The sequence below is a fragment of the Microcebus murinus genome, chromosome 13 (assembly GCF_040939455.1).
Source record: "Microcebus murinus isolate Inina chromosome 13, M.murinus_Inina_mat1.0, whole genome shotgun sequence".
Taxonomy (NCBI): Eukaryota; Metazoa; Chordata; class Mammalia; order Primates; family Cheirogaleidae; genus Microcebus; species Microcebus murinus.
In genome coordinates, this window is record NC_134116.1 from 15460003 (window position 1) to 15482667 (window position 22665).

Genomic DNA, 22665 nt, shown 5'->3' on the forward strand with positions numbered 1-22665 from the left:
CCCTAGAGTTTTTCCTAAGTGCTTTCATGTTTTAAAACTTAATTTACTCTAATTTAAAAAGGTGGGTGGAGAGTTTCATAAAAGTGGGTTGGAGCAATTGATTAACAAATAATTCATTTTAGTAAACTTGCCTATAGCCTAATTCAAGTCAGCCAGTAGTTTCGTGTGGCCCAAGAACCAGAGTTTCCCCAGCACTACCCCATGAAATTTTGTAATGATATTGTCTATTTTTATGTGCTTGTGATTTCCTTTAAAAAAAAAAGAAAAGAACAACATACTCCTTTTCCAGTGGGCTCAAAATAAGGGCCAGAATGTCTTCCATTAAAGAACTTTGTTTTCCACATGCTAAAAGGAAGATTGCAGAGCAAGGCTACAGAGCAAGCATATAGAAGAAATACATTTCCACAGAATCTTTGAAAAGATAGTCTCTTAATTTTAATGGATGTCTGATCATTTACATAATATCTTAATATTTGAAGTTCATCTCTGAGAACTTTTAGAAAAGGTTCGTATACTGAGCACCCACCAACGCCCAGAGACTCTTTGTAAAAGTGTCCCCTGTGATTCTTTTTTTTTTTTTTTTTTTTTTTTGAGACGGAGTCTTGCTTTCTTGCCCAGGCTAGAGTGAGTGCTGTGGCGTCAGCCTAGCTCACAGCAACCTCAGATTCCTGGGCTCAAGCAATCCGTCTGCCTCAGCCTCCCGAGTAGCTGGGACTACAGGCATGAGCCACCATGCCCAGCTAATTTTTTTCTATATATATTAGTTGGCCAATTAATTTCTTTCTATTTATAGTAGAGACGGGGTCTTGCTCTTGCTCAGGCTGGTTTCGAACTCCTGACCTCGAGCAATCCGCCCACCTCGGCCTCCCAGAGTGCTAGGATTACAGGCGTGAGCCACCACGCTTGGCCACCCCTGTGATTCTGATCAGCAGCTCTACGGAACTCTGCTGGATTTAAATAATAAACCAATTTATAATAAGAAATACTGTGAAAAAGACTTAAAGATGAGATGGATTAAGTACAAGAATGGTCAATAGTGTTCTTCAGGTACTTGGCGCTGTGAGGGGTACAGATCCACTAAAACACTTATTCTGTCTGTCTCTGTGATGTGCATTTCTGATGTGAAGCTATAGCATGCCCATCATTATCCTGTCCAGCTCACCCAGAAGAAACCAATTTTCAGCTATTCAACAACTATTCGTTGAATCACTTCTATGGGCCAAGCACAATTCTAGGCTCTGAGGGTATATTGTACGAGCAGTGAACAAAACAGACAAAGTCCCTGACTCAGTGAAACTGAAAATCCCTCTTGCTTTTCAAACATGATGGAGGAGGAGAGAGGGGAGCAGCCAGTCCTAGGGTTTTAAGAGAATTGAGATAATTGCAGCCTCATTTTGAAGTCTCTTAGTATTCGCGGCTGAAGAGAACATCAAAATGTGTATTCTGAAGAAATGCCAAGGAAAGTGAATGCAAACTGCTAACTAAATTGCTAGTAAAACAAACCAAGAGACAGAATACAAATGAAGACTTGGAACGGAGACAATGTGAGGGTGAATATAAGGAGTGGGGAACCAAGGACAGGCAAGGACAGAGAAGGCAAGTGCAGAAGGGCTCCTTTCCATTCCAGAGACAAGCTGGAAAAAACTACAGGTCTTGTGTGATCTCAGCAATAGGTTTGGATCAATATCGCTGCAATGTCCTGAAAGCAGAGGGGTAGAAATAATTAGAGAGGGGTATGTTTTGTAATAAAATATTTCAATACTGTTGTGTGGTAGAGGGATAAATATATATATTTTTTCCCAATGAGCAATGTAAGGTAAGAGATGACTGCACAGTTGAGACAACCAGGCTTTGGGCCCAGTTCTGGGAAAGGCATTCTAAAAATTCAAGCCACCTGAAAAAGGAGAGGGGCAAGTAACTCTGTTGGGTCCTGAATCACTGGAGTGTTTAAGTGTAAATCAGACATCCATATCATACGGTTGTTGGAACAACGTAGGACTAGACAATTATGAGGGCCCTTCCTACCAAAATTTTGAGAAGAATAAATGTGAATTTAGCAAACTAGCCTCTGAAACTCTATATGGAAGCAGTTATTTTTATTTTCCTTGACAGAGCGGGAGGGTTTAGCAATATTGGTTTAACCTCTGTGTGTGTGTGTATGTGTGTGTGTGTGTGTGTGTGTGTGTGTGTGTGTGTGTGTGTAATCTACAATGATGTGCAAGAATGGTTACAGTAAAAAATGATATACTTCTATGAAGAAAATAAAATGGAACTGTTGATACCAAGTAGCCCAGGAAAGTTGATGGAGGAAACTTTGCAACTGACTAGATCCCTCTAGGCTAAAAAGAAAATCACCAAATGATTGTGTGACCACACAAGGGGTATCATGAAAACTGAGTATCCCAGTGACAGAGATTTATTTCTGCATTTATCAATACAGCATTAATACTAGGATATGGGGACATGAGTGTGCTATAAATAAAATGGAGTATGTTTACCCAGGAAACAAGGTATGACTATAACGAGAGCAATATTTTATCACAGGAAATTAATTTTGCTCTTACTGACACAAGACCTTGTAAACACTCTCAACCCATGAATCACATTACTCATATCCCTAAAAAGCTATATTGAAGCTTGTCTCAAAGACTGAAATGTTGACTTTTCAAGAAAAAAATCTTTTGGTTTTTTTAATTTTAATTTTTTATTTTTGAATGATCTATTTTACTATTTTATGTATCTGAAAACAGGGAGGGCAAGGGAAAAATTTTGATGTTTAAGAATTCTAAATGCAAGGCTTTTGATAGCATATAAATGGAATATACTCTCATGTTAACAGGAGTAATAGGATTATTTAAAATTTAGAAGAAAAACCTTTCTAATCAGCTAATGGATACCCACAGCTTGCTCCTCAGCTAAACATAAAGACTTTTTCCTTTATGCATGTGTTGCCCTTCTTCCATCTTTTCTAAATGAATATCTGTCAAAAGCAAAGTCAACCTTTTATGATTGTGCAGATAACATATGCATAAAAATGCATGCATGTGAAAAATCCAGGAAAAAGTACAAAGCATAAAAAGTATAAAGAACTATAACCCACCACCCACTGATAAATAGTTTATACTTCCCTTCAGTATATGTGTGTGTATATTTAATGACATATAACCCATATACATATATACAAATAAATCATATCTTGTGTATATCTCCAATGATCATATCTTACATATTAATAGAAAAGTATGGAACAAGGTCAACATGAAAATAGTGAGCTGACATGAAACACTCAGGTAAGTAAATGGGTCATATTGTAAACCTATCTGGAAAACAGTTCTTCCTGAATTATTATTTAAAGTTTATTAGGTCAGCTGGTTCTACAACTGGTACAAATTTTGTCAATGACATATATAAGACTCCTAATTTGATCACTGACTGAAGCTCTACAGAACTGCTTCCATTTCCCTCTCTATATTAAGCTGGGCCATTTGACATTTCCTGCCTGGAATCTCCATCCCTCCCTTGTCTACCTGGTGACTATCTCACATCTTTTAAATCTTAGCTCCAACTGTTACTGTTTCCAGGAGACCTTCCTGGCCCCCACAGGCAGATCTGACTCTTGCCACTTTTCTTGCACGTGCTTCCCACACAGCGTCTAAAACACTTAGGCACATGCACACATGAAGCGTCTTCCCCACTGCGCGCTGAGCTGCTTGAGGGTAGATGTCTGAACACTATGGCAACCATAGTCGTGGGGAGTTAGTCCTCAGTAGATGTGTTGAGTGAGTTAATAAATGATGAATAAATGAAGGGTGATCATATAAACTAAGATATAAGCCTTTATAAAAATTATATTTTGACGAATATATTCATCAAGGAAGACTTGTTTTGCAAATATCAGATGCAGTAATTCATAGCCAACTCAGATTATTTAAGAATGGAATGTATATCTGCACAAAAAAATAATGGGCTGTGCCTAACAAGAAGAGAAAGAGGATAACTGTGTTCCAGAAATGCTCTGGAAAGAGTATAATGGCCACTCTTCTCCAGTATAGCCAAGGTGTTCTAAGAAGTACAGAGGTGTGACAGAGAGGTTCTTGCAAAGACATCATCGGAGAATGAAATTCAGGCCTGGGGCTGCTTAATAGCTGTGAGTGTAGCAGGTTATTTAAACTCTATGGGCCTGAGTTTACTAATCAATAAAATGGACTTATTAGATTAGATCATTTCTAAGGTTACTTCTTATTCCAACTTTTAAAGACAGGGAAAAATAATATAATATAACAAATTAGGACTTTAAGTGATTAAAAATGAGAAATAAAATGCACAGTGACTTTCCTTGTTTATTGAAATCAGCAAAAACTATGTATGTGTAAGTATTTGTGTGTTTATGTATATATACACACACAAACAAGGAATTTTAGAATGGTTTAATTATAATATTAAGATTTTCAGGTTGTATTAATTTTTAGTAATTTAAACAAAAAACCCATTGATTATTATGCTAATAAATAAGTACTGAAATATGATTTTATTTTCAAGCTCATTATTATCAATGAAGCAGAGAGCTTGCATTATGCTGACTTTTTGTTTTTCCTTTTTCTTTTGCATATGCTATTCCCTTCTATTAAGATGTTAGGAAAATCCACTGGGCGGTGGTGTCTCCACTTCCTTCTGCATTCCAGACATAGAGCATAGAGTATCCCCCTCATGGTGGTCTCAAGGCCTCCACAACCCTCTCCCCCAGAGCCTCTTTTAGTGCTACAAGGAGCACAAGAGTAGTTTCTTTTAGAGCGGTATTATGTTTTGCGTCCTTTGGAAAGTTATAGTGGTACCTGGGACAAGAGAGGGAAATAGGGCCATGGGCAAATATGTCTTACCACTGGGTGGAGAATTAAAGACCAGGCCAAGTTCAGTCCCTGAGTCTATTCCCTTCTTGCTCTCTTCCTTCCTTTCACAAACACTGACTGAGGATTCAGGATGCTCTGTAATAGGGGAGGCCAGGCGTGTTTGGGAGCCAAAAAGATGATCCCCAGAGAGGGAGGGGAGCTGGGAATTTATACACATACATTTACTAAGGGAAGAATCACCCCTCAAAGAGGCCAAAAAGGGACACTTCACAGTCATGAAAATGGAAGCCACAACAAAGTGCTGAGAATTAGGACATCTGCATTTCAGTATCTGCTCTTGCTCTTGTAGCAGGGCACCAAGAGCTAAAATCTAAATTTTGTAGTATAAAAATACATTCAATTGATGTCTCCCATTTGTAGTCGAAAATCCCTGACATAAACTGATCTGAGACTTGTCCTGCTAGAACCAAATCTCTGGAGAGATCACTAAATCCGTTTCATGGGGAAATGAACACAAGCCAGTGAGCATGGCCAGTGCTGTCTTCTCCTTAGCACAGCTGACTGTATCGATTAGGTGTTCTGGGGAAAACATTCTCTTTGGACAGTTTATCCCTGCCTGTTGGGGAGAGATCCATTTGCTGATATGTCTTGATGCCTTCAAATATATTATGTATATATAAAATATATTTAAAAGAAAACCTTTTAAAGTGGAATAACTGCTATACTTGACTCGCAACCAAAGACTTCTTTTAACTGTTGGGTGCTCTCATCTCTGGAAGCCAGTTTCAAATCTCTGTAGGGATATAGAGGAAAATAAAGAGAATAACATTACAAATGGCACAAAGAAGTGAGCAAAGAAAAAAATTATGGAACTGGGCTTCTCCTGGGGCCCTAAAGTTTGATTAGTAAAAATCTTTCTGATGGGTGGGGCTTGGTGGCTCACACCTGTAATCCTAGTGCTCTGGGAGGCTGAGTGGGAGGACTGCTCAAGCTCAGGAGTTGGAGACCAGCCTGAGCAAGAGCAAGACCTCGTGTCTATGAAAAATAGCAAAATTGTCCAGGCTTTGTGGTGCATGCCCGTAGTCCCAGCTACTTGGGAGGCTGAGGCCGGAGGATGGATTAAGCCCAGGAGTTTGAGGTTGCAGTGAGGTATGATGAGGCCATTGCACTCTACCGTCAGTGACAAGAGCAAGACTCAATCTTAAAAAAAAAAAAAAAAAAAAAATATTTATGATGTTTTTCCTGAAATTATTCTTTTTTTCTGAGGTTCCTCTTCCTCTGCCCAAATGAAACTCTGGGAAATATTTCTGATTCCTTTAAAAGTCTTTCATGTAAGTGATATCTTTTGTTTGTAGTCTGTGTCAAACCAGGCGGTTCAGGCAAATTCTTACCTAAGGAGCTAGTCTAAATTTCTAAAAGGAAAGAGCAATTATCTACTATCCCTACAGCTAAATAAAAATGAAAATGGAATGGGGAAAAACGACTTTCCTTTCAGAATCTATTTCCTTCATTTGGTGATAGCCTTAGGCCCCAAATCTCATTTTGTAGAGCATCACATGTCTAGCCTTAGTTTTATTTAGTTGGATTCTATAGCCTTGAATCTCATGAAAGGCATGTTATAAACTCAAGAAATTAAATTCTTCATGGGTTTATGTGGGGCTCAGAAAATGCATTCTCACAATCTGCAGGGGAGCATAATTGCTGTTTCCACAATAGCTGAGAATTGCTGTACATTTTTTTTTCCTGAAAGATGCAATAATTAAAGTCATAAGAAATTCAGGTAAGCAGGTAGTACCGGGGAGGTCCAGCAAATGATAACACGTCATTCTGAGCAGGGAGTAAAGCAACCGGGGAGACAGGAACAGGCAATATTCAGAGATTCAATCAAATAAACAGCTGGTGTTTAAAAAAATTGATATTGGTAGGAAGCAGGACTCTAATTTAAAAACTGGCATTCTAGAGTATTTATTCTGTCCATTATAGTGGGGTTGGGGTGGTGACTGTCAAGTGCAACCAGTGAATATGTTAATTTACATGGTAAAAGAGACTTTGCAGATGTGATTAAATGAAGGATCCTGAGATAAGGAGATTATCCCAGATTATCTGGATGGGCCCATTGAAATCACTGGGGTCCATATAAGAGGGAGGCAGAAGAATCAGTCATTGGTAGGAGAGATGACAATGGAAGCAATAGGTTGGAGTGATGCAAGGAATGGTCCATGAGCCATGGAATGCAGTTGGCTTCTTGAACATAAAAAAGCAAGATCATGTATTCTTACCTCAAAGCCTCCAAAGGGCTCTGCAGATATCTTGACTTAAACCAAGTAAAGTTGATTTGGGACTGCCTGTCTGCAGACCTGTAAAAGAATAAATTTGTGGTTTTGTAAGCAACCAAGTTTGTGGTAATTTGTGACAGAAGAAATAGGAAACTTATACTATAGGTTACTGAGAAAGTCTCAGGGAAATAATTTAAGGATCAATTTTTTCAGTGCTTATGTACAAAGTAGGAACTAGGCTCAAGGAGAAGGCATCAATTTATAATTATAATGTTTCCCACATGCATGCACTTTGGAAATCACTTTCACATGCATCTTTTAGAAGTACATTACAAGATCAGAGACAGATTAACAACATTGCCAGAACCCCAAGGCTTCTGGTATTTAGATGAGGACTTCCTGAAACCTGCAGGCTAAGGTAAGGTTTGATTCCAGATATTAGAGCATGCCCAGTATGACTTAGGAGGAGGTGATCTCTTAGCTGTAGAAAGTTTTTGGGGGAGTATAGAATATAGTGGTCCCTGATGGATTCTACTTCATATAATTAAAATGTATGATGTTTGATACACTCACCTTAGCTCAATTGTATCTTCTCAGTCATTAAACTGTGCCAAAAATATGAGAGCAAATTTTTATGCAAAATTATTTTTTTAAAAACTGGGAAAACATTCCAAAAAGTTTAAACTTTGGGATTAGGGTAATACTTATTTATTATTTATTTTCATTTTTCAATATTTTCTCAATGAGTATATATTGCTTTTATAATTAGAAAACACAGTATTGGATGTTGTGTGCACATTCCGTCTTTTCCCTATTTAAAGTTGTGAGTTCTCATTCCTGCTATTGTCACAGATCTCTTTACCAGTTGAATGAAAACTGTGATCCCTGGTGTTATCAACGTGCGCACACACACCTTTGTTTTTTTGTATAGATTTCAAGGAAATCCCAGATCATCCTAAACCCATCCATGAAGCTGCTGGGAGTCCTTGGCCCTCAAATAGGAGTCCCCATTTTACACTTAATACTATGACAGGTATTAATAGTTACATTTCAAACAGGGGACTGCTGTGTGGCAGATAGTGTGTAGAAAAAGCTTGAGCTTAAGAGCTGGTTCTTTCAGTTTCTAGCAGTATAATTTTGGCAATTATTTAACTCTGGGGCTTAATTCTCTCTTCTAAGAATTGGAGATCATGACACTCACCACTAAAATTAAAACTTCTTTACCAACTATTATTATGAATATTATTTAGATGTTTTATAAACATCTAAATGTTTATGAGAGGTATAGTCTTAGTTCACATTTAAACAGCTATGACTGAAATATACACTCTAATTTATTATTAATTTCCATTTAACTATTGTGCAGAAAAATTCCAAAAGTAAATTTAGAGAGATAGTGTCTAAACTCTTAAAGTATAATGAAAACAGGTTTCTAAGTGTCTTTAACTGGGAGTTTGCAAATCACTTTTTTTAAAAAATAACTAATGCTTCATACTTATCTTTGACAACATGAGAAATGTAGTTGTTTGTTTTGCATGCATGCGTTTTGCATGCATGCATGTGTTCATGTGTGTAGACATGCACGTTTGTATGCTTTACCGATATATACTAAATTCAAAGAACATCATCTCAATCCAGAGCACTTCATTCCTTAAAAAAGTGGCCATTGTAGAAATAATTGAATAGAAATTGGTTACAGTGATAAATATAAGTAAAATTATATCATATGTGCATTGAGATTATAAATGAATGCTTTTTTCATCAAACTTTCATGAAAGTTGAGTAATTTTTTTGTTGAGATATTCAATAATGTTAAAAAAATCCACTGATCTATCATTAAAACTCTCTATTATAATCTCCCATGGCTTATTTAGAGTAAGGAAATATAAGTCAATATTCACAGCTCTGAATTGAATGCTATGCACATTTTGGATTCCCTTTAATATAGAAGGCTGGAAGCCACTGAGAATATTTTTTCCAACTTATTAGTGAGATTAAAAAGATTTACTAAATTTGTAAAGCTAAACCATCTGCTAGTATCAATCTGGTATTGAATCTATAGGAAAGAATATTCACAACTTTTTGGTACCAATAGTTTCCACTTTTTCTTTATCAAATCAAAATATTAAGTAACAATAAAAATTCCTTCCAGGTTTTCTTATTTAGATAGAAATCTGTTACCTACTAGAAATAGATATATCTGGCAAAATTAACCAACAAGGCTATTATAATACTAATGCAATCACTTAATTCTTGAAATTCTAATTTAAAATACTTTAATATTCATTTAAACTACCCTTTGAATCTAAATAAGATCAATAATACTATCACAGAAAAAAATAAAATGTGATTTTGAACTTGAACTATAGTGACCGAATAAGAATTCAATCTTCATTAATTAGTTGAAAATTTGTCTCAAGAGCATATTGACATTAATTTTTATATTCTTCCAAGTGAGTAAAAAATGAGAAGGGACATGAATATTGATCACCTTTTCAGAAGTATCTTCTACATTTTCAAGTAGAACCCATTTATCCAGAAAAGAGGATGAAAACAAAAGCCAATATATTCTTTTTAACCCAAATTAGTTTATAGTAACTTAATTGTGAAAAAATAACATTTGACCCTAATATTTTGCCTTTAATTAGGAGATGTTTAAGAATTTCAAAAGTGATTGATTCACAAAGGAAACCATGTGATGAAATGGAGTGACTCACTCACTTTGTGAAAATGATCAAATATATATCACATTTCATTGATTCTATGATGCAAATACTTTTTTTGTATAAACACCTCTAAAATTGGTATTCATATTATAATCTATAGAATGACATAGCTTTAAAAAGTGGGATGTTTTTGCAGTACCTAAAATAATGGTGAATCTTTAAATGAATGTTTTTTTAGATTTGACCAATTTAGGAAAGGTGAAATAGTGGCTTTGGCAATGGCAGAAATGAAAGAAAAATAATCAGTTTACTACTTTGTGAAAAATAATAAGTGATAAAATTTGATATAGACATCCATGTACAAACTGTGTTCTTCAAAATATTTTTATTTAAAGGAGAAACAAAACACAAAAATCATGCACTAGATAATCTATCCAAGAAAATTACCTAGAACATATTAAAAACTCAGAAGGCAGTAGAAAAAAATGAAATCAATATCACTAAAGCAGTTTCTTGTTTATACACTTCTCACTTACAATTCATTCACTCTTATATTTATAGATATTCTAACAAATATGTTCATCTGGTTTCAAATTCTATGATGGATTCAATGTAGCAAATTCGAAAAGGAACTTATTGTCAATTTATCAATTGGAAACCTGAAAGCAAGAGAGAAAACAGTATATATGTGTGTGTTGGGGGCAGGGGCAGGGAGGAGGAATCACAAAGATCAGTAGTAAAGTTCTTTCTGATTCAAATGTAATCAATCTCATATGCTAAGGTAAGCCCCAAAAGTATCACTGTGGGAATTCAGAACTCAAACTACATGTCATGTTAGGTTGGGCCTGAGCTGACAAACAAAGGCTAAAGTACTCTCTGTATATCCTATTTATGGAAGTGAGATTGTGTGTAATCCAGATAGAATTTTAGATTTCATGGTGCTTAAAGAGATCAAGCATCATCGGGTAATTCATCCTTGACAGACTGGGTTAAACAAGATTTTTCTGTTCCTCTTATTTGGCATTAACTGTCTATCCATACAGCCAACTTCTTAATCCTTTCAATAAACAAATATTTATTGATAATCTACTTTCCTGGCATCATTTTAAGCACTGGATATGTGGCAATAAAAAAATGTGGCAAAGTCTGTACCCTTATAGGCTTATATTTTAAAAAGGGAAGGCAGCCCAAATAAATAAGGAATATATATAGAAATTTTAAAAGTTCTAAGTACCACATAGAACCTTAAAGCAGGAAAGCAAGGATTGACTGTGTCTATGGGTTGTCATTTTAAATAGATTTGTGAGCAAACAGGTGAGCAAAGAATTGAAGGAAGTGAGAGTAAGATGGAACAGCAAGTATAAAGACTTGCAGTAGGAGCATGTCAAGTGGTTTGAGGAACATCAAGTGGTGAGGGAAGGGAAAGAAATGGAGATGTTGTCAGAAGATAAAGACAGAACTGGGGCACAAAACATATGGGACATAGTAGGCTACTCTGAGCCCTCTGGTTTTGATTGAGGTGTAGGATTTTTAGGTTACTATTTTGAAGTAGTTCAAAAGATAATGGTGGTAAGTAATAGTGGAGGCGGTGAGAGTAATCATATTTTGAATATACATATATTTTTTAAATCATTTTTTTAATTTCAGAATATTAGGGGAGTACAAACATTTATGTTTTGGAGATAGAGTAAATAGAACTTGAAGCAATATATATGGAGTGTTAAAGAAAGAAATGGGATTAATAAGATACCAAAGTTTTTGGCCTGAGGACGAGAAGAATGGAGTTGCCATTCCAGAAATGGGGAAGGTTGGAAGAACATGTTTAAAGAGAAAGAAGAGTAATTCATGGCTGCGTTAAGCATGAATATAGACATTACAGAAGTGTTTAGAAGGGGTACTAGATTCAGCATTAATTCGGGTGGAGTGGTCGGTGATGGATTGAGTGGTAAGATTTCCAGAGGAGATAGCTATGCTAAGACCTACACCATGCTATAAACTCCATGAGGGCATAGCCCAAACCCTTATTATTTTATTTTTAATTTTAATTTTTTAGAGATGTGGTCTTGCTCTGTCTCCCAGGCTAAAGTGCAGTGGCGAGATCATAGTTCACCACAGCCTCAAACTCCTGGTTCAAGTGATGCTCCTGCCTCAGCCTCCCAAGTAGCTGGGAATATAGGTGCATGCCATCATGCCAGCTATTTTAGAGATTGGGTCTTACTATGTTGCCCAGACTGGCTATTTTTTTAAGTTTTAATGTCTACAGTGTTGGCATGTACATAGAAGATCTCAATAAAGACTTGATCCCTGAATAAATGAAGACCCGAGTGATGAATTATTAAGTGAGAAGCAGTAGCTACTCTTTATTGAATTCCCATTATGTGCCTGGCACTACTTTATATGTTTTACATATATGTTTTCATTTAATTCTCATAATAAACTTATTGTATTATTATGACGATTTTACAGAAGAGGAAACTGAAGCTCAGGGAGAATAACTGAATTGCTTAATGACACTTTCCCTTACTCCAATTGTGCTTTAGCCACTGTTTTATATTACCAAGGAGAGTATGAAGAAGGAGCAATGAAAATGTTCCAGGCAGAGGGAAAAACATATGCAAAGTAAGAGCGCCAAAGGGACCATGGCATCTTCAGGAGATTTTCAAGCACAGCAAACAAGTGGACTAATTATCTTCCATACTGATGTTTGTAGGGTACTTCATGTTTTTAAAAGTATTTTCTCATAGGTGTTCATAATAATCTCTGAGAAATAGATAAATGTATTTATTATCAGTATCCAATGGGTGGGAACCTACAGGGCTAAGTTTGCAAATCTAGTCAATAATGACTGAGTTTAAATTTGGACTTCTTTCACCAAAATTTAAAATAATTTCTTATGTTTCCAATTATTTAAAATCTTGTCATGCATTCATTAAGGAGATGAGGAAATATACTTGGGAATACCTATATTTTGATATTGAATAAAACATATGGAAATTGAAAAAATACACAGGATAGAAATAAGTGATCAGAAGGTGATAATACAGTAATAGCTGTCATTTGCTGAGCACATAGGATGTGACAGACATTGTACTAGAATCTTTACATTCACTCACTAAATTTGATCTCACAACAGTTGAAAAGGGTTTTCTGTTATCATCTCATTTTGGAGTCGAAGAAATTAAAGCTAAGAGAGACTAAAGAAACTTACTGGAGGTTGTTATACATCCAGGAAGTTGCAGTGTCAAAAAATGAACCAAGAGCATCTGAAATCAGAGTTCAGACTCCTAACAGCTTGACTAGAAGCTACACTACCTGGGCAATACTTCATTTTTATTTTATTTATTTATTTGTCTTTATAAAGTCAAAGGTGAAATTAACAAAATCAATGATGTTCTGATGAGTGAGAAATTATTTTCTTAATTACAGTAACGTTTGGATTTGTGTGCCCCGGCTGTGAATTAGGTTTCACTCCAGCTTTGCACACTCTTTTATCACAGCTTAAGACAGCAGATGGCTCTCTTGCGTTTTCTTTCACTTACCTCCATCTGTAAACAACCAAACAGCGTTTAGGGGAGGTAAAAGGAAAACGCAAGGATTAAGCTAAAAGACCTTGGTTATCCAATGCTGCCCCCTCACCAAGCTCTTTGAAAATCGGAAGCCAAATAGACTAGAAATGACCGCTTGAGAAGCCTGAAATTCACGGTCTGAATAGACACCCCGAGACTCGGGAGTCCGCTGTTCCAGGTGCTGAGCCAGGGGTCAGAATGCTCAACTCAAGAAAGGAGTATTTCTCAGTTATCGAAAAGCTGAAAAGCTTTGTGCTCTAAGGTGTGTTATTAATGTCAGTGGAAGCTGTGAGGATTAATTTCCTCTCCACCTTGGTGGGGGTCGAGGGAAAAGAAACTGCTTTTAAGGAAGGGAAATATCAGAGATCCTCTGATATTTCAGAGGATTCCGCGCTTTTCACCGCGGAACTTGCTCCGCTCAGAGAGGTAAGGCTCGGGCATGATCCCTGTCCGTGGTGCTGAATCCCTGCCCCGACCGGACACTGCTGAATAATGCAGGGAGGGGGCTGAGGAAGCCCAAACGGACCTCCGTGATTCACCAACCCAAGGATTTGGGGGAAAGACTGCAGCATAAGAAAATGACTGGAAAGGGAATAATTAACACAGCCATAATAACAATAAGCTTAATCTCACTGTGTTCAAATTCATATAGTTTCACATACATCAAAAGGTTTTTAAAAGAATCTTTAAAAACAATTTAGGTATGTTAGTTGGGGAAGTTGCACTAGATTTAAGTGGTCACTATGCTTAACATTTTACTTATTCAAAAACTCACTACTAGAAGCTTTAGATAAACCTGTATTCTTTAACCATATAGTCTTTCAGAAATTCAAATCTAGAACTTCTGAAATGTCCAAATGGCCTCTCTTCAATAACAGAATCCAAGAATAGTAGTGACTCAATGTCCAGTAGGACTTATTTCGTGATTTAAAAAAAACAGACATACTTTAATAGTCATTTTTTTAAGTACATTCATCTTTCTATAGATGGTCTTCCCTTTTTGAGCAGAGGCGTGGCAACACAATATATTTAATAAACACACACCCAAAGGGGGAGAACAGAGACATATGAAACAGAAAATAGGCACAACAAAATAATTTGCATGCCACTTTTTCTCACTTGTACTATCTCAAGGGGCCATTCAGGATTGGAAATTTCTGGCAAAAAAACTCTGGTGTATTCCTTTTAATAATTGTGCTATTTTGTAGATGAAACAGCAAAGTGGAGAAAATAAACTTAAATATGCTCTTTAATAGTAAATACTATATACACCATTCTAGAGCCAATGATATCTGCATTATATTCAAATCTATATGCTCCAATTAGATTTAATTCTCCTCCCCAAAGGAGCCTTGTTGGTAACTATGGAGTAAACATAAAGAATAGCAGCTAAGCAGCAGCTGCTCACATGGAGCGGGTGTGGAGAAGTTGTGTAGAGCAGAAGGAGTCCAGCCTCCCTGTAACTGGGCTCTCAGCTGCACTTCTCCCAGTTGCCTTGTGGCGAGTCTTTGTAGTACTTTACTGCCTATTTCTGAGACAAAGAGAAAGTATGTTTTGGTTCAGAACTGCTCCCAGGGTTGCCTGTGTAGTGTGCCTGCCCTCTTTCTAGCTCTAGAGCAGTCACTGGAGAAGAAGATTTTTTACAAGTCTCCTGATTACCAAATGAGTCTTTTTCACCCATCCTTCACCCTGAATTGGGAGAAGTCTCCTTTGTGCATTTCTGTTTCTCTGCCTTCCTGCGATGATAGGCCAAACAGTGTAGAGGGAAGGGGGGAAAGTATGAAGCTGCACTTGGTTCTGTCACTCTGGGTGTATCCTAGAAACCACAGATCTGTATTCATCCAAGCATGAAGTGTTTCTCTCCCAACCTCCTTTCTTTGGGGGTGGGGGTGCCCTCTCCCCCCTCCCTTTCCCTTGGACCTTCATCTTTTCAGTTATCCAAGACAGAACACCGTCGGAACACAGACAGGAAATCCAGGCGAAGAGGCAGCAGCTGTTGTGCTTAAATTTTAGACACAGTTCATACGGCTTTGGTCCTGACAGAGCTTCTCTACCCAGGGACACCCAAAGACGACAGCTCAAATTTGAGTGTCCTCAGTCTGGCTGCTTTTCGCTGTACTGGAATACTGTGACACCTTCCCCTCCTCCCTTAATATTTCTACCCAATATTCTCCTGGGCGTTTATCCCATCCAGCTGCTGTTTGTAGCAGCTACAGCGGCTGCCATCTCCTCCTCCAAGTGCTGGGAGCAGATTTGGGATCGGGGTCTTTCCACACCACCTCACCACATCTCTCCTTCTCCCCTTCCCTCCTTTTTGCTCCGTGTTTTCCTTTCAGAATGACAAGCCTACCCTTCCTGGCAGCAGGAGGGAGGGTCCAGCAAGTTTGGGTGGACTAGGTGAGGAGTGGAGGCACCTCCCTCCGCCTCGGGACACACTCTCCTCCCTCCCGGCCTCCCCCCTCCTCCCCAGGGTGGGGGGGGCTTTGGTGCTGAAGGGATTAGCGGGGAGGGCGGAAACCACCTCGCCCTTCAACCGCTGCTGGGAGTTTCTGTGGACCAGGAGCCACGTTAAGACCGAGAAGCCTCAGCTAAGCCACGGAAGCCTCGGGTACCGGCGAGTTTCATCTAAGAAAAAGCGCACCGATATTCCTCCAATTCCACCTGCTTTGGCTCAGCCTCTTGGCACCCCGCCCCTGCAATCCATTTTAGCTTTCTTTATTATTATTATTTTAATCATTATCATATATACTTTTTTTCTTTCTGAAGAGATACACAGGGGAGAGACCACCTAGGTGGTGGGAGTGTAGTGGGGTGGGAACGGAGCGCTTTGATTGAGGATCTCAGGGGAGAAGATTGCTCTCTCCAGATGCTGATTTCCAAAGCACTTGACAATCACGGGCAGAAGCCTAGAGCGGGCGGCGCCGGCGGCCGCACCGGCCCAGGGGCAGCCGGAGCCGGGCTGTGAGTCCTGCCCGGAGCCCTGGACAGACGGCCGCGCTGAGACACTGCCGGGACCTGCCCTCCAGCCCGTGCCCAGCAAGCAGCGCCGGCTCTACCTCCCGCCCGCCCGGGAGGCGGGCAGGGCAAGAAGGCAGCGCGAGCGGCAGTGGCGACCCCTGAGAGGGCTCCAGCGGCGCGCAGTGACCGGCAGCGCCCGCAGCAGCGGTGCCCGCTCTAGACGCGGACTCAGCCAAGCGGCAGCGGCCACGACCTGAGGCTCCCGCGGCTCGTCCCTCTGCGCCCTGGGCGCATCTGCGCGCCTGGCCCCGCGCTCCGCGGAGAGGGCGATGGGTCCTAGTGGGGACTGAGCGCCCTTACCCTCTCCCCAACCCCCCCGGACACCCCCCCTCTACTTCTCTGAGGGTGCGTCGCGGTCTACGCCGCCCCTTTCCTCTCCTGGGCCCCCAGCTTCCCTTCCTTCTGTCCCCTTCTTTCCCCGGACCCATTCCCTGGGCCACCATGGCCGCGGCCATCGCCAGCGGCTTGATCCGCCAGAAGCGACAGGCGCGGGAGCAGCACTGGGACCGGCCGTCTGCCAGCAGGAGGCGGAGCAGCCCCAGCAAGAACCGCGGGCTCTGCAACGGCAACCTGGTGGATATCTTCTCCAAAGTGCGCATCTTCGGCCTCAAGAAGCGCAGGTTGCGGCGCCAAGGTCTGTGTGGGTCACTGCCGGGAGGTGCGCCTCAGATGTCTCCCCTGTCCCCGCCTGGATGGAGCTTCTTCGTGCTCCCCTCCCTCCTTCCGTCCCTCTGTCCCTCGTGTCCACCCCTCCCCAACCCCCCAGGTCTCCCTTCAGAGCGCTCCCATCGCCGTCCGCGGGGATCTGGGAATCTGCTCTCAGGCAACCTGTAGCCACTGAAAACTCAGCCCTGCCAAGAGCTGGCAAGTTGGCCCGCTCCACGCTGGCTGGCTCTTGCTCTGAGTCCCCTGCTGGCTGAGCCCTAGCAAATGTTTCTACCCCTAGAGTCTGGCTTCCCAAGAGGGTCGCATCTGACTCTAGGACGCTGAGGAAGGATCTTCCCGCTTCGCCCCAGGGCGCTCTGCTCCCGGTCTGATTCTGGGTGTCAGGAATTTCTGGGTGCCTGGCCTCCCTTGGCCTCCCAGGTCTCCTGGAAAGCCTCCTGGGTTCCCAGACCCCTGCGAAGTGCTGTGATCCCCACGGCGCCCTCAGCAGGGGCTGGCGCAAGAGAATTGAGTGGAGGGTGCTTGTGAATTAAGGACTAGTTCAACTGAGATTTACCAAAAAGCTGGTTAGTGGGCAGCATTGAGCGCTCTGAAGCCCCCCGGTCAAATCTTGAGATGGGGAGAGGGGCACAGTGAGTCTAAACAAGGAGTGCACAGTGGGGGAGGGAAGGCTGGGGAGGTATAAATCCCTAATAGGTGTCAGTTTTAATAGAAAACTAGCGAATTACACGAAGCAAAACAAGCCATCACTACATAAAGATAACTAGAATAGTTGCTTTACTATAGGATTTTTTGTTTGTTTGTTTGCTTTTTTGTTTGTTTTTACGAAGAACAACTAGTGCCTAGTACGACCTTCTTTTGCTGCCTTTAAAACGTCAGGGTCTGAGGAGGCAACCCACACGGGAGATGGAGCCTGCCGCTTTTGTCTCTCTGTGCTTGTCTCCACATCCAGTTGCTAAGGGTGGTTGTTTTGAGAGCATGTGAGATGTTCTGTGGGAGAAATGGGGATTGCTTGCTTTTCAGAAGCAAGTGGGCTTGGCAGGAAACAGTGAAGAATATATTTACGTTAATGGGAGTATATGTTTGCCCAGTACATTACATCCTCGGTGCCCAGCTGTATTTGTATTAAATGCCCGGTTGTTCCAAAGCCAGGGAATAGAAGCAGATGCTACACATGTGTTTCTACGTGATTGTGTGTTTGTCCACACAGTAACAAATTCATAACCAAAAGTTTTATTGCTTGTTTTTTTTTTTAAGGTCAATCCTAAATGTTTCAAAAGCACAATTGCTCATTGTCACAATAAGAAATTGGAGAGTACTTGCTCTTAGTATCAAGCTTAACAGGCAAACATCTGAGGAAAATCAGAGTGGAAGTTCTAAGGGAAATAAAATCATATAAATGTGATAGGAGAAACTTCTAGATGGAGAACTTGGGGGCAATGATATTTTCAGAGTAGGGTGGAAGCTATTAAGAAAAATGAATTTTATTTTTCCACGTTAGCCTGGAGACATATGCAGCCCACCTCTGTGCTATGAGACTGGCTCAACTGTTTTAATTACTGCTGAGAGTCAAGAATTGTGTCTTGAATTGTTTGCTTCTCCCTTTATGGCACCAAACAAATTATCTCTTAGAATACAGTCTTTACCTCATAGAGCTCTAAATTTACTGTCTTCTTAAAGTAAACACATTCTCTTCAAAATAAGCTTATTTTAATATCAGCAATTATTAAAACTTATTATGTGCTTTAAATATATAACCAGTAGTTTATTTTATAAATATTAACAATAAATGTGTTGTGTCATATTGGGTGATGAGGCAGGATTTTCTTTACACTTAATGAATTTTTTCCCCCTAATATTCCCTCCTGAGAACACTTAATGAATTTTAAGACCAAGGTAAACTTTTTTTTCCCCCAGTACAGAAAGACGTCTGAGCTTCCTAATGGTTTATGTCTCTATTTTCAATCCTGACTCCTCTCTTGGTATCCCTGAATTGAAAAAGATAGGCATGTATCAATGATTGATAAGAAAAATGTATTTGCTACCTTATTTTTGAAAATGGAAGAGAATATAGATTAGAAGGAAATATAGCAAAATCACTTTTGCTACCTTATTTTTGAAAATGGAAGAGAATATAGATTAGAAGGAAATTTCATCAGAATCATGTTTTGTTCTTCTTATATTTCTTGTATATATAAGAATGAAGAAACATATAGATAAATCTCTTGAGTATCAGTTAATTTATTAGTGTTACTAATTTTAAGCAAATCAAATGTTAAAACTTTATATTGTGTAAATCATACATTGACATATAGTGGTACAATTCTATATTATTATGTATAGCTATTTAATTATTCAATTATATATTATTTCAGGAAATATTTTCAAGCATTTTTATCTGTTTTACCCACTCTTTTACACATATAGGAACAGCCCCCAAGATATTTTTTAAATGTTATTTGTTAATTTAAAGCTATAACTTTTAAATATGACAGTTTTATCTATTCTTATCTCAGTTTTATATCTATCTCAGTTTTATCTATTCTTATGTTTGAAAATCATTAATTTGACAATTATTGAATCTTTACAATCTGTGAGGCCCTGTTGCAGGTATTATACATACAGCAGTGAACAGAGCAGTTGAAGTTCCTCCCTCATGATGTTTACAAACATGGGGTAGAAAGTCATTGCATATGGAAAAGAACAAATAAATAAGAAAATACAAAATTCAAAGTTCTATAAAGTATGAAGAGGGCCAAGGTAGAGAATTACAGGGGTGAGAGTAGTGGAGAGAGGAATCTAATTGGATGAGGTGGTTGGGATTGGCCACACTAGGATCCACAGGTTGAGGGCTGACCTGTGGGAAGGATGCAGAGGATTTCAGAGAAGGCAGGAGCAGAAATGTTTGTGTAAAGACCTTGAGGTGGATGAGATCTTAGCCCCCTGGGATTAAAAAAATAAAAAGCATAGAAATTTTAAATATACTGCCAGTACTGCCAGGTAGAATGCATTTTGATGTATATGCAAACAGAAAAAAAAAAAAACACAAAAAACCTCCACTTTTTGTATTTTGGGGAAGGGTAATGTACATTTCTTAAATGTAGTTTTTCTTCCTTTTTAATATTTTATTAAGTAGTAATTTATTTATAATTAATTTGTAATTAATTTATATTTATAATTTATTTAATGTAATGTATATTGAGTTGGAGCTGTACACCCCATCCCCATCTCCATCATTCCTACCCCATACAAGGGTGATGTTTGTGCCAGTTTACTTGTTCTTATGAAGGACAGAAATTTGCCAGATGGCTATTACTGGCATGATGAGGATCATGACTGTATCCCATTTTTCTGGGTTCATCTCATTCTACCCTTTCTCTACCTTTGTAGATCACTGTACCCCAAATTAGCCATGTGCTTCCAAAACCCTGTGCATTTGTTTGTGCTTTACTGTATGCCTAGAATCTTCTCCCCACTTCTATTTTCACTTGTTGAAATTATCCCCATTTCTGAAAGCTTGGAAAAACATGGCACCTCTTCTGAGAACTCTCTCTTCATTGCGCAGAATTAAAAAAAATCTTGGTATCAATCTCTGATGAGTAAACTCACAACTAATGGATGACGTGGTGAGCTTGGTAGTGGGGAGAAAAGGCATGCCTCAAATCATGTTTGGGAAGTGGCAAAGTCACAACATGGAACCAAAATGTTTGTACTCCCATAATTTCCTGAAATAAAAAAAATTAAAAATTAAAATAAAAAATTAAGGAAGAACAATTTAACAAAATTAAAAATAACCCTGCTGTGTCATTTTATCTCTCCCTGTTGTTTATACCAGATAATAATTAATTCAGCACACAGATCCAGTTGATTGTAGTTAAGAAACAAGGTCTGTGTTTTCTGCATCTTCAGAGGCTGTCCAACCCTGATAGAGTGTTTGCCATGGCCTGGGTGCTCATCATTGCCCTTGAATTGGAGTGACATAAGGAACATCAATAGGCCCAAATCTAACAAAACTGTCCTTGAACCACAGTGCTCTAACTAAATAATTTTAGAAATAGAGACACTTTTCAAATTTTTACATAATTTTTACTTTGCCTAAATAAATACATATAATTTATTTCTTTATAAGGGCTTAGAGGGTGATTATCTATTTGTGGTTATTTACAAGAATTCAAGAGTATAACCAACCTTATTTTAAGGCCTAATTAATATATGAAAATAGATATTTAGAATATTTGTTAATTTAGCTAAAGAAAGAGGAATACACAAGGAAATCAACAGTTTGCAAATATTTTATTATTTAGAATCTAATACAAAAAATGAAAACTAAAATAGAAACTGAATGCAATTATGTAAAATGAACACTTTATCCTAAAGGTGTTACATTTTATTATGAATTTTTAAACCAAACAAGAACCTTAACTGTTTTCAGGATAAAACCTTTCCAAATCTTTGCTGTGGCTAATGTAATTGTTTCTTAAAATTTACTTTTTTTTTTTTTTTTACCATGATCATAAGAGCCATGGTATTATGTGTCATGTATGTTTAATCAGTAGCTGTGTGGGTTTCTCACCAACACATCTCACCTAAAATAAATTACAGGATGTCATAAGAAATAATGAATGAAGAATGAGCTACTTAAAATATATTTTCAACTTAATCTGTAATAGAAATAGCAGAAATGTATATACACCTATATAAACAAAACTGCTTTGCTCAAGTGTGATAGTGAAACCCATCAGTTATCCCAGGAAAGGTGCACTTTCTTTTTACAAGATACTATGCAATGAAAGAAGTGTCCACTCTCAGAAAATAATCACCAGCAAACAGTAATCAAAAGACCACCATTTTTCATGCTACTATTTCAGAGCATTACCATGTACACATAATACAAAGATCACATGATTATTTTTACTGTTTAAAGAGAACTTTTTTTTCCCCTCTAAGATATTTTTTTCACTCTTTACCTTTGGGGGTATATTTCTTTTTTCTTTTTCTTTTAAATTTCCTAAGGCCATGTCCATGGGACTCTTCCTACACATCTTTTGATAATATCTGTTGCTAACTTTTTGATAATTAGACATAATTTTATTATTTGTTAGTTGCATTAAGGTTAGAAAAAATTAAGTGATTCTCAATTGAAATGTCTAGTTTTTAAAACATATTTTAACAAGCAACATTTTGTAAATGAAGTGTCTAAGTGGGAGATCTTATAGGAATATTACTGAGCTGCTAAATGAAACAATGTTAGAGGCAAAAAAAAAGTGTTTGCCTATGTATTTTTTTCCCTATAGCTTAATTGTTGTTAGTTCAACATTCAACATTTGCTATAGGTTTCTGAAAATGGTTAATACTGCAGTGGTGCAATAAATGAAAAAGTGGTGCGATAAGTAAAGTGTAAAATGGCTTAGGTTAGGTATGATATAATTAAAGTTAAATAAGATGATTTGCTTTGGATTGAGTTATATTCATAGATCGTGTTGAGTTTACATATACTGAGAAAATAATTAATACTTCATAGCCGACTGTCTGGTGAAGAAATCCTTTGACATTTTCCTAATATAAAATTTCAGAGGCACCAAACCCTGTGTCTCGACCCCTCCCATATTGAGGATACCATAATCCA

General features: G+C 38.5%; 1 protein-coding gene across 2 annotated transcripts in view; it reads left to right on the forward strand.

Annotated features, from left to right (window-relative positions):
- Window positions 1-22665, forward strand: part of FGF14 (fibroblast growth factor 14) — a 649836-nt gene that overhangs the window by 434369 nt on the left and 192802 nt on the right. Inside the window, exon 1 of one of the 2 annotated variants that reach the window (XM_012751852.3) lies at window positions 596-17007. The exons of the other annotated variant lie outside the window; for it this stretch is intronic. Within the exon in view, the coding sequence (XP_012607306.2) occupies window positions 16815-17007 (193 nt within the window). The 5' untranslated portion in view covers window positions 596-16814. Of the gene's footprint in view, window positions 1-595; window positions 17008-22665 lie in introns of those variants that run through there. 2 annotated transcript variants of the gene reach the window in all.